Below are 11,195 nucleotides of genomic sequence, written 5' to 3' on the forward strand. Positions count from 1 at the left end.
CCATCTCACTCTTCACTGTTCATTTAATAAATGTTACACAATAAGGTGACCTTCATCACTTGAATGCTAAGATTAAAAAATAATTTTTTTTAATTAAATGATAAATGCTCATATGTTTCAAGTAATTTTATCATGTCTTTCACCATCAACTTAAAAACCATATTATTATTATTATTGTTATTGTTGTTGTTGTTGTTGTTGGATCAAAAACAGAATAGGCCTAGTTACGATCTAAATAAATTTAGTACCTATAAAGTGTGGATAAGCCATTTAGGAGAAACCTCTTAGGTGGTAAGGCCCAAAACCTAAAATGTTTTAAGGTTATAGAATTTTATCCTAAGAAAAATCATCAAAGATAAACCTCTTAAGTGGTAAGACTCGAAGGCCCAAAAAATTCTAAGATCTTAGAATCCTATCTTAAGACAGACGCGTAATATAATTCTCTTAGGTGGTAAAAATTCAAAGTACAAAAGGTTTAAAGGCCTTAGAATAATGATCTTATCCTAAGACAAAATTTGAAAGTATCCAAATGGAAGCATTTTTTGCCATCTTCAAAAAAATCTTCTCCTTGTGTGTATTCTTTTGGGTCACACTCATCGCATCATAAAATTCAAATAAAAATGCAGCTTCGTGACAATTTTCAAAGCAGCTGCTTCAGTAGTAGTCAACCTCCACTACTAAAAACTGGTGTAGTTGGGTAATACAAACAAAATGCAAAAGCACAGTCAAAATAAAAGTACTTCTAGAAAGAGAACAATCAAATTATTGAGAATTTTACTTCAAAAATCAAAAGAGAACAATCTAAGTAACTCCCTTAATTTCTAATTGGTGCATTGGTCTTTCAAGTCCCTTTTTTTTTTTTTTGGTTGACTTATTTTTCCTCTTAATTTGATATTTTCACATTACAGCTGTTGACTAGCATTTATTAGCTGAATGAATGATAATATTGAATACTATTTTGTTTGTTTTTTTTTATTTTTATTTTAGTTTCCTGGCGTGTTTCAATTAAAGTTAAAATAAAATAAACTTATTTATTTTTTCTCCCCTCTTCTTCTTCTTCTTATACTATGTTTCAAGTCAACCAATAATAATATCTCACGACTCACATATAGACTTTACCAAAATATTAGCTACATTCACAAATAATAATAATAATAATAATAATAATGATTAATTTAATTTGGCTTCAACGATCATCTCCAATAATTTTCTCTGAAGTGGATTGGCATGTACATGCGACGAGGATCAAGTCATGAACTCAATTCAACGATAAACGTAACTTATGGGGTGATTGGAAATTGGCCCTTCCCTCCAATTATTATTATAATGAAAACATATAATATAATTAGTGTTTTGTTGTAATACAAACAAAATCCAAAGTTTTTACATCTTAATGTTGAAGGATGGACTTCCAAATCTTTGTTTTTGAAAAAAAATACAAATTGAGTGAATTGGGAATCGTAATGGAAGTTAAAATTTAGCTTGTGATTGTACTTGTGACTTGTGAGTGATTTAATTGGGCTTAACGCCTTAACCCAAAGTGGTGAATTGAATTATACCCAAATCATTTTGTCTACGCAGATTTAAAACTTGGGGCATGCCCATTCAATTTTCACAACCCAAGTTTTCACATGTCAATTAGTTTCATGATTTAAGCATGGCCCAGTTAACTAAGACCATCGTCTTAGCCCAAATCTTCAATTGGTAACTAAACTATGAAACTTCGGGAGCTCTTATGTTACAATTAATATAACATACACACTCAACAATAACCACACAAATAATGAGCTCATATAATTTGTGTGGTTGTTATTGAATGTGTATGTTACATTAATTGTAACATAGCATTTGCCTGAAACTAATTGACACTCAAATGATTTTATAAAATTCGAATATTAATATTTTCAGTACATTGCAAGATTTTTTTAATTAAAGAAAAATTAAAATAATTAATTGGGTTAATGACTTAATGTTATGTCACCCAAAAAATATTCTCGAGACACAAAGGGTCTAGTGCTTGAGTAGTACTTGTTGTACCGTATAAATAGCTTCACTCCGAAGCCCCTTTAAGCCGATTGCTGCAGTTCCTAGGAGGCCAACAAAAACAAAACCCCTTCTGTCTTGTATCTCTTCTTCTTTATCTTTTGGCTTCTTATTTTCCGTTACTTTCCCGAGAAAATCACAATCAGAAAGTTGGTATTCGTGCAATATGGTGGCTGACAGGGGAAAGAAATCAAAGGTGGCTGAGGATGAGAATGCGGACGGCATCGACACTGAACTTGTTCTCTCCATTGAGAAATTGCAGGAGGTCCAAGATGAGCTTGAAAAGGTTCTTTAATTTAATCTCCCCTTATTTAAAACTTTGTGTATAAATGTACGCATGCATGTGTGCATGTATCATGTACGCTATGTATTGTGTTGTGTAAAAAGAGATATACGTACATTATTAAAATTTGTGATTTTGATGGTGTGATATGATAGAAGCTATTAATTTGTCTGCTCTGAGGTATTAAGAGATATGAAAGGTGGGGTTTTATTTGTGGATGTAAAGGGTATCACTGAAGGTATTCTATATTAATTGTCAGTTAATCATAATTATTTATATGTATCATGTATTATTAGTTTGTGCATTTGTAATATTTTTTACGATGTATGTGGTGTAGGTCAATTTTTTTTTTTTTTTTTTTCTCTATGTTGTATATCGGTCTTCTGAGAAAATGTGCCTGACATTAGCTATTATGATTTAAAGATTTGAGTTTTTTATTGTGTGGGAACCGATCATTACTCAATTGGGGCGTACAAGATTGTTTTAGGCTTGAGTTTTTATAATCTTTCTGAAATTGTTGTGGCCAGAGTGGAATAAACTTTAGGTTGTTCTATAATATGATTCGAGTTTTGCTGGCTGGGAATGGGGCTAATTAAGTGATTGCTTTTTCTTTCAATAGGTGAATGAAGAAGCAAGTGACAAAGTGTTGGAGATAGAGCAGAAATATAATGAGATACGCAGGCCTGTCTACAACAAGCGGAATGAGATCATCAAATCTATCCCAGACTTCTGGTTAAATGCCGTCAGTGCTCCATATAATTAAACTTTTCAACTTTTTGACGAATTTGAGAATGCATTAGGAATTCATCCATTTAACTTGTACTGTATTATGATTTTACTTCTGCAGTTCCTGAGTCATCCTGTGCTTTGCGATCTTCTGAATGAGGAAGACCAGAAGGTTTGGCTCTTGAATATAACAAAGTTATTCAATTGTAATCCAACTCTTTAAAGCTACAATTTTGTTCTTTTGTCCTTTAAAGTGTTTGGTGCAGTATTAAATAGTGCCACTGACTTTCCTTATGTCATTAGAATGAATACATTTTTAATTGCACAGATATACTTTCTTTTCCTTGTTTAAATAGATCTTCAAATATATGAATTCTCTTGACGTTGAGGACTTCAAAGATGTGAAATCAGGATACTGCATCACATTTGTAAGTTTCTCATGTAATTCCTGTTTTCTAGGTCCAAGTTATAATTGATAAATCATAGCCTTAATTTTTCTTTGGCAATTCTAGTATGTTGTTATTTGTAACTCAATTTCTTTTTTATGAGTACGCTAATAATGTTATGATAAGTTGTTGCTAATGATTTTTTTCCCCTCTTTTAACCTAAAATTTTTCAGATTTTCAATGAGAATCCTCATTTTGAAAACACAAAGTTGTCAAAAACATTTACTTTCCTTGACGAGGGAACAACTAAGATAACTGGCACTGTCATTAAGTGGAAAGAAGGCATGGTAATGACGAAACACTCTGCTTTTGGCATTTTTCATTCTATTTTTATTCTTTTGGTAATATATGACAAATGTGACGAAACTTGTGAAGGGCTCTACTAATGGAATCAATCATGAGAAAAATGGAAACAAGCGACCATTGGCTGAAGAGAGGTGAATCTACTGATTTGTGATTTTGTTTTTTTTTTAAATATCGCAATTGTTTTACACTTGGCAGCAAAAGAAACGTCAGGCCAGTCAAATAGTGAATAGTCTCTAGGTTTGATGCCATTGGCTTTTCAGTAAAATGTTTCAAATTGGGAAAATCATGAAGACACGTACATGACATGAAGGATTAAGCCCTCCAGATTGCACTTTTGGAAAAGACTTTATGAATGATTAAGCCATTCAGATTTTATTTTCCTTTTCATTTATTTATCATTTCAACTAAATTGTTAATTTTAAGCATGCAGCTTCTTTAGTTGGTTTGCTGAAACCGAACAGAAAGATTTTGTTGAGCTTCAAGATGAGGTGACTACTTTCTTTGCTTCTTATCGCTGGTGTTTACATATTTTTGAGAAAGAATATATTTTAGTGCTGCAGTAATATGGGATGGTTATATGCATTTTTGCTAATTTTATCATTATTTTTTTTTCCTTTGCATACGTTCATTCAAACCTGGTATTGCAAAACTGAAATTGAATCATCAAAGAATAGCTCCTCTTTTGTCTCTCTTTCCTTAAGTTGTTTTGTTTTCAATTTGAATTGCAGGTGGCCGAAATTATTAAGGAGGACTTGTGGCCCAATCCTCTCAAGTATTTCAACAATGTAATATCTTTATCTATTTTCCTGTTATTATTTTGTTTTATACACATTATTCCTGTTTTATGTTCCATTTCGTGGTGATATAGTAAACAAAGCTTTTTACAGAATGAAGCATTTTATAATTTGATCTCCATTCACATGGAAAGTTCGTAATTATATTTGTTGCAGGAGGCTGGTGAAGAAGAGTCTGATGGAGATGACGAGGTAAGGATAAAAGTATAACCTGCATGAACATATGAATGTATATATGGTGGTTGGTGGCATTCCAATAACAGGATTTTTCCCCTATATATATTTTCAAAAAAATGTGTTTCATACATGGCCTTCACCTAGTTATTTCATTGGGAAAAATAAATAAATAAATAAATGACTATCTAGGTGAGGGATCAAAGTTTATAAGTCAAACTCAAAACCTTTCAAATCTCAATTGGAGCTGCATCCAAAATACAGAAGGTTCATTATTGTTGAGGTTTAAGAAAAGCAAAGCCTCTCAAAGATACAGCTCTTTCAAGAGACCTTCAAGTTCACCAGCCTGTCAAGAGTTTGCCTTGATCAGATTCACGAGTTATGCTTGTGTTTCAAAATCTGAAAATTACACCTGCTAATAGTTGATACTCTACAGTGTAAATTTATACCGTGATGTTACATATAACTTTGAATGATACTCTTTTATCAGGAAAATGGCGAAAATGGCGATGAGGATGAAGATGGTAATTAGTCACTTGGCCGCTTCTGGTCTTGCTGCAGGGAGTTCAAGTCAATGATGGAGATGCTTAATGCATAGTTTAGCTTCCAAAATTACTGTTCATTAACTCAAAATTTTCCAGGCTTCCATTTTTGGCTGTGGACCTGCTTGGTCTCTATTGAGTAGTTGTCCAAATGAATTAACTTCCATTTCCATTTTATCCAAGTTTTAGTAAAGAAAACGTTTAGGGAGTTTCTTCAACATGCAACTCTGTTGCTTTTCCATGATGATGTTTGATCCTACAAAATATGACAGTTCTTCGATAAGTACCATTACATGATTATGTCGACGAGATAATTTGATTTTGATGCATTAAGAACAGTGCATTTAACTACAAATTTTAGATTTTGTGTAAGTTTAAATTGATGGTGACCATAAACAAGCAAAAAGTTCCTCGTTGAGAGATTATATTTTTGAAAAACGAGAAAATGAATTAAAAAAAATATATCTTGAGAGTTGTAAAGGAGAAATATTTCTTGAGTTGGAAAGGTAATAGAAAATATAATAATGGAGTTATAAATTGTTTTATACAAATTAATATGTCACGAATAAATTAACTAAAAAGTGATAATAAGTTTTTTTTTTAATTATGTGAGTGTCAGAATAGTAAACACATCTTTTTTCATGAAGAAACAAACAACATTTTCTTTTGTTTTTAATGATCAAATAAGTGCATTGAATCACTTTTCAGATTTCACAATGTTAAGAATGTGTATTTAATAAGATATGATCAGAAAGAGAAAACAAAAACAAAATGAAATGACAAAGAACTGTGGCATAGTCTCTCATGCAGGCCTTCATAGCACAATATATATAGTTCATTACATGCTAGTACATCCATTGATGTAGAGAGCTTTGTGTCGTACATTCAAATATTTTGTATCTCACCTACAAAATTTTACAACCCTTTTTGCATCACAGGGCTGGGATATAAACTACAATATGCTAAAATTAATAAAAGTTTCAGTGTTTACCTAAGAAGAAAATAAGGATCAAAACCATCCCAAATCATGTCAGCTCTGAATTCAACTGTGTGGTCAGCAGTAGCACCTGTCTGTTTCTCATGCAACTTAACAACTAGCAAGTAAAGGTTACCCACCAAAGGGTTTCTAAGAAATGGACTGATGATTCTGCCAAGTTCAACCACGTCAGAGAGCAAATGCATTCCATCTTCAGCTTCCACCTTAAAAATGCAGATTGAAAGTGCATAAAAGCCAAGCAAATTTGCATACAAGGGTAGAAATGCATCCTTGTGGTTACCAACACCACCAATCCAATCAACTCCTTCATATTTCCTGCCATGATCCTTTGCAAATGACATCAACTGCTGGGAAAACCTGTGTCTCCAACCAAGTAAATAATTTCTGGCATGATCTTTGTTCAATGAGTCAGCCACCCAGGATTTCAAAATCGGAATCTTCTCCAATTGAGAGCAACAGATTTGACTGATTAACAGCTTCTCTTCATGATGATTATCAATTTCCTTGTCAAAAACCCGTCTCACTAGATCCCCTCCGGATACCACATGGCTAGCTGCAACAAGTACCCACTGGCAAAGGTAATCAAAATATTCAATCCAGCATCCAAAAATAGAAGATAGATGCTCAAAACTCAGTTCAATCACTTTTTCCACTTGGTTGGGAACCCCATGCGAGCTACTTCCAAATCTTCTCAGAGAGAAACACTTTTGCACATCTATGGCAAGCCTCTGCCTAATCCCATCATCTTCGTCTTCCAGAAGTTTGATACACGTGAACCATATCACTAGAACTTGATGAGCATACATATTACCAGCTTCTTGTGGTTCAAAATGCAATGACAAATTTTCAGAGGGGATTTGGCGGTTGGACACATACGAACCTATGAGGTCAGCTTGTTCAAGTAAACCTGATGCTACTATAGATCCAGTTGCTGCCTTGCGCATGTTCACTGGCTCAGATGAGGAACTATGCCGATTGATTATGTTCACAAATGCAGTAATGCATGCAAACAAATGAGCGGATCTTCCCAAATGATCAGATTCACTGATTTCAATGGTTTTCTTCCTTGCATCAACAAGAATTGAGCTAGTAAATAAATTTGCAAAACGCCTTATGCATATAGCCATGCAGTTGATCAAGGATTCCTTAATTTTAGCATGTCTTGTGAGCTCATATGAGGACATTAGCCTATCCCAGAACTGAACAACAGAATCACAATCCACACTACCAACAAAAATTGTTTCAGTGCATACATTGCTCCCAAGTTTCTGAAACTGAAGCAAGTTCCAAGTGAATAGAAGCCTCAGAACATAATTCGTACATCTAGGATTCTTCTCCAACTCTAAACGACTCATCAATGTTGCTTGTAGATTATTTTTGGTCCAATTCTGAATGCTCTTTATTTCATAACTGGACAGTTCGCAGACTTCTCTATCTGATTCTGTTGATTTCAGGAACTTCAGCAGCCATTTCAATGTGGAAAGCCGTACTTCATATGATGAATCTGACAAGGACCGGACCAGCCTTTCCAGGAGCCCAGAAAAAGTATTTTCCATGTCTGGCATCTTCGACAACGTTGAATCAACCGGAGAACACCTCTGTGGCATCTGGAGAACTTCTTCGCCAGATTCTTCAGATGCCTGAAAGACACAACTGAAATATGAGTTAGCTGCTTTTTTTCGAAGTTCAGTGATTGTTGGATCATAATATGTCAGTCCATAAGAAGCGTCCACATCTAGGCAATCAGTAGATAATTCCAAAAGTAGATTCCGTACAGTGGAAAAACTTTTACTTGTATGGCATGCTCTTGCAATACTGAGCATGTGATCAAGCACTTTTAAGAAAGAGGCATTCAGAATGGGGCATGGGCACCTTTTAGGGTTCGCAATCCATGAACAATTCCCAAGAACTTTAATTAAGTCACCAAGAATTTGATCCTTCTTTGAGAAATCTACCAGGTTCCTGCAGTTGGCATCCAACAGAGAACCTAACTGCAATAGAATTCCATGAATTAAATTGAAGGAAGCCCTGTGAGTTCCATGCAACGAAGAAACAGGAGCAGCTTCATTTTGGCCCTCAACACAAAGTAACTCAGAGGCAATATTGAGAAGGACATCAGGCAGTTTCTCATTAGGTACCAGGCCTGTTAAAGCTCGAGATGCAAGAACACGAACTTTTAAATTGCTTTGGGTTGAGCACCTTCTAATGAATGGCATGAACAGGAAAGGGTCCAGATCATCTCCACTTTCACCCGCAAGTGCTGAAGGTTTGAGCCTACACAAAAGAATCAGCATAGGGCACAAGCTTGGGTGCACAACATTTGCCAGGTTGGATGCTGATTGACCAGATGATGCATTGCCAAGCAATTCTGTTATAACTCTCAGTTCATTGAATATAAAAGGATGCAATGAGGGGTACCTGCAGGAAAAAGGCAGATTAAAGTAATTGTTAGAAAGAGCAAGAGTATTAGAGTTGTAATAAACAGTAAGCAAAAAGAGAAAGATTAAAAGCATGGCAACCTGCAAAATTGCAAAACAACAAATAGTTCAAAAGATGGGCCTACAAATTGAAATTTTACTGCAGTCGACCAAGAGGCTCTTTTCATGATAACTTAGGGATAGAAAATATTCAAACTTTTGCTGAACTTCAACGAATCATGAACTTCTAAAAATAAACGACAATCTATGACAATGTGAGAACACAGCAAATACAATAGAAAAAAACTGCGATCAAATTCTTTGGTCAAAGAAGTCATACCTATGAAAAAATTCCAGCCCCGTTAATGCACGTCGTGCAGATTCTCGTTTCTGAACATTAAGAAATCCAACCATGCGTCGTATCAAGGCAGTGTATGCCAGACAAGCACTGTTCCGAATCTCCCAGTACGGAGAAGAGAATGAACGGATTGAAATAATCAAAGCTTCAGCAGAAAAAGCCGAGGTATCAGCTGCCAGGTTGGTATCATTAAAAGCAGCTCTAAGGATGTTAAATGCATGTACTGTTGGAACGACACCCTCATCCCGGATCTTTGAGGAATTCCAGGTTGCATATATATCGGGTGGCATTGCAGACTCTGTCTCTTGGTTTGAATGTGAAAACTCACACATGGTGGTTTTTGCACCTTTGTTTTCGATTAGATCCAGCAAAGACCTGTTAGCTACATCTATTAGCCACCGGAGTGCCTGAGGGAGAAGCTTCTTTGGTGCACCTTCTGGTTCTGCAAGAAATAAAGCAATGAAAGCAGCAGGAATACCGGCACTTCTTCGTAATAAATCATCCACAATTTGTCCCTTGGCCACAGTTCTTTCCATAAGTTGCTCCATCCAAGACTCTGTCAACCTACAAAGTCTACAAAGAGAGACAGCATCTCAGGAATGATAAACAACATCTTTCCAACACACAGCTTAGCATACATTGAGTAAAGTTCAGACATGCAGTGTAAACTTTTAACATATAGAATATCTCTTAACAACATAAAAGCAATGGTGATGACTAGGAGCTCTTCAAAAAAATCTCTTTCACCAGAATGAAACCATGTCTATCTTTTAAACATTAAATTAACACCATAATCCTTTCAGGGAGGGTTGGGGGGGGGGGGGGGGGGGGGGGGGGGGGGGGGTGGGGAGGCAAGCCATCAATTGACATCATAATCCCTTAAGACGATTGCTCACTCAGGCATGAATTGAAGCATAACATCAGGTAGTACCAGTTGAAAAAGACAAATAGAAACTTACCTTAGATCATTTGAACAAAGTAAACGATTGCAAAGAGCCGTGAATCCAGCTCTCGTCTTATCAATTGCACCATTATGCTTCATCTTCAAAAGCACTTCCAAGAAATGGCTCCCAATTTTCTCAAGTTGTTTCAGGTCAAGCATTGCATCAGACGTTGTCATCAGCAAATCATCAGCAGCATCTGATGTGCCACTTCCAGAGTCTACTGTATCTGAAGAACTGTGAATTGGTAAAGGAATTTTTCTTATGATAGTCCCCAATAGAAGACTCACCTGAAAGCCAAAAACATTCTGTCACTCATAGCCTCACCCAAAGTTTTTTTTTTATTTTTTTAAAAAAAAGCAGGAACAGAGAAAAGGGCTACTACAAATCCTTTCTCGATTAATTTGACTTCAGCAAAATGAATAGTTAATTAAAAAAATCGTTACAGCACCAATACAATTGCTTGAATAGCGGGATCCCATGAAAGAACTAGAACTAGACAAACTGAGGAATGTACCTCTTTCATAGCCAGCCAGCAACCCACCATGACGACCTGTTCTGATGTTCTGACATCTTGTGCAGGCTTTGAATTTTTCTCTTCATCTTCTAAAGAACGCAGGGGCTCATCCATCTCCTCAGGAACACCCAACAACAAATTATCATCAATAATCATATCATCCATGTCCTCAGGCAGACACCAAGCATCTGCAGAAACCACCCAAAGTGCCAGTGAAGTTATTCGCATAACCAGTTCCAGAAGCTTCTCCAACGCACATTTCATCTCAGAATAACCAGACAGAACGGCATTGGAATTCCAATCCAATTCCTCAAAAGTATATCGTAGAGCAAGTAATATGCCATGCACAAAACTGTTCTCACAGGATTCAGACAGATCTCTCTCTCCCTCCTTTACTGCCACTTCTAACCAATCAATTAGTGATTTTATATACTCCACCACAGGAGCACTGGATTTACAAATCTGACCTACTCCTTTTAGCTGTTGTGGCTGTGGATGAAGACATACAACATTAACTGAAGCTCTAACTATCCACCCAAGGTCCAAGACATACTTCCTAAATATAAGCCGTAAAGCCAATGCTCCAGCATCACTCTCTCTCACACGCGGACCTGCGCACTAATTTCTTAGACCAAGTTATTACTTTCTGGG

At 35.7% G+C, this 11,195-nt stretch overlaps 2 protein-coding genes across 3 annotated transcripts in view; one reads left to right on the plus strand and one right to left on the minus strand.

Moving 5' to 3' along the window:
* Positions 1 to 2,022: 2,022 nt before the first annotated feature.
* On the plus strand, positions 2,023 to 5,532 carry LOC18038140 (NAP1-related protein 2). 2 transcript variants are annotated; one of them, XM_024182112.1, is made up of 10 exons: positions 2,023 to 2,329; positions 2,946 to 3,068; positions 3,174 to 3,224; positions 3,409 to 3,480; positions 3,672 to 3,785; positions 3,874 to 3,935; positions 4,235 to 4,292; positions 4,533 to 4,589; positions 4,755 to 4,790; positions 5,263 to 5,532. In XM_024182112.1, the coding sequence occupies exons 1-10, from the start codon at positions 2,210 to 2,212 to the stop codon at positions 5,302 to 5,304; spliced, it is 735 nt and encodes a 244-aa protein (XP_024037880.1). In that variant the 5' UTR covers positions 2,023 to 2,209; the 3' UTR covers positions 5,305 to 5,532. The 2 variants fall into 2 exon arrangements, with proteins under 2 accessions (XP_024037880.1, XP_024037881.1); XM_024182113.1 differs by lacking the exon at positions 4,755 to 4,790.
* Positions 5,533 to 6,108: 576 nt separating this feature from the next.
* Positions 6,109 to 11,195, minus strand: part of LOC18038214 (thyroid adenoma-associated protein homolog) — a 7,890-nt gene continuing 2,803 nt past the window's right edge. The window contains 5 exon segments of the mRNA XM_006431062.2: positions 6,109 to 8,729; positions 9,069 to 9,659; positions 10,046 to 10,317; positions 10,545 to 11,159; positions 11,161 to 11,190. Of these exon segments, the coding sequence (XP_006431125.2) occupies positions 6,302 to 8,729; positions 9,069 to 9,659; positions 10,046 to 10,317; positions 10,545 to 11,159; positions 11,161 to 11,190 (3,936 nt within the window). The 3' untranslated portion in view covers positions 6,109 to 6,301.

The sequence above is a fragment of the Citrus clementina genome, unplaced genomic scaffold, assembly GCF_000493195.1.
Source record: "Citrus clementina cultivar Clemenules unplaced genomic scaffold, Citrus_clementina_v1.0 scaffold_6, whole genome shotgun sequence".
Classification (NCBI taxonomy): domain Eukaryota; kingdom Viridiplantae; phylum Streptophyta; class Magnoliopsida; order Sapindales; family Rutaceae; genus Citrus; species Citrus x clementina.

Bases quoted from the DNA above. Each gene is read 5' to 3' on its own strand.
- LOC18038140 (XM_024182112.1), top strand. From the start codon at position 2,210: ATGGTGGCTGACAGGGGAAAGAAATCAAAGGTGGCTGAGGATGAGAAT. The intron at 3,069-3,173 runs GTCAGTGCTCCA...TTACTTCTGCAG, and splicing joins CAGACTTCTGGTTAAATGCC to TTCCTGAGTCATCCTGTGCT. The intron at 3,936-4,234 runs GTGAATCTACTG...TTAAGCATGCAG, and splicing joins CGACCATTGGCTGAAGAGAG to CTTCTTTAGTTGGTTTGCTG.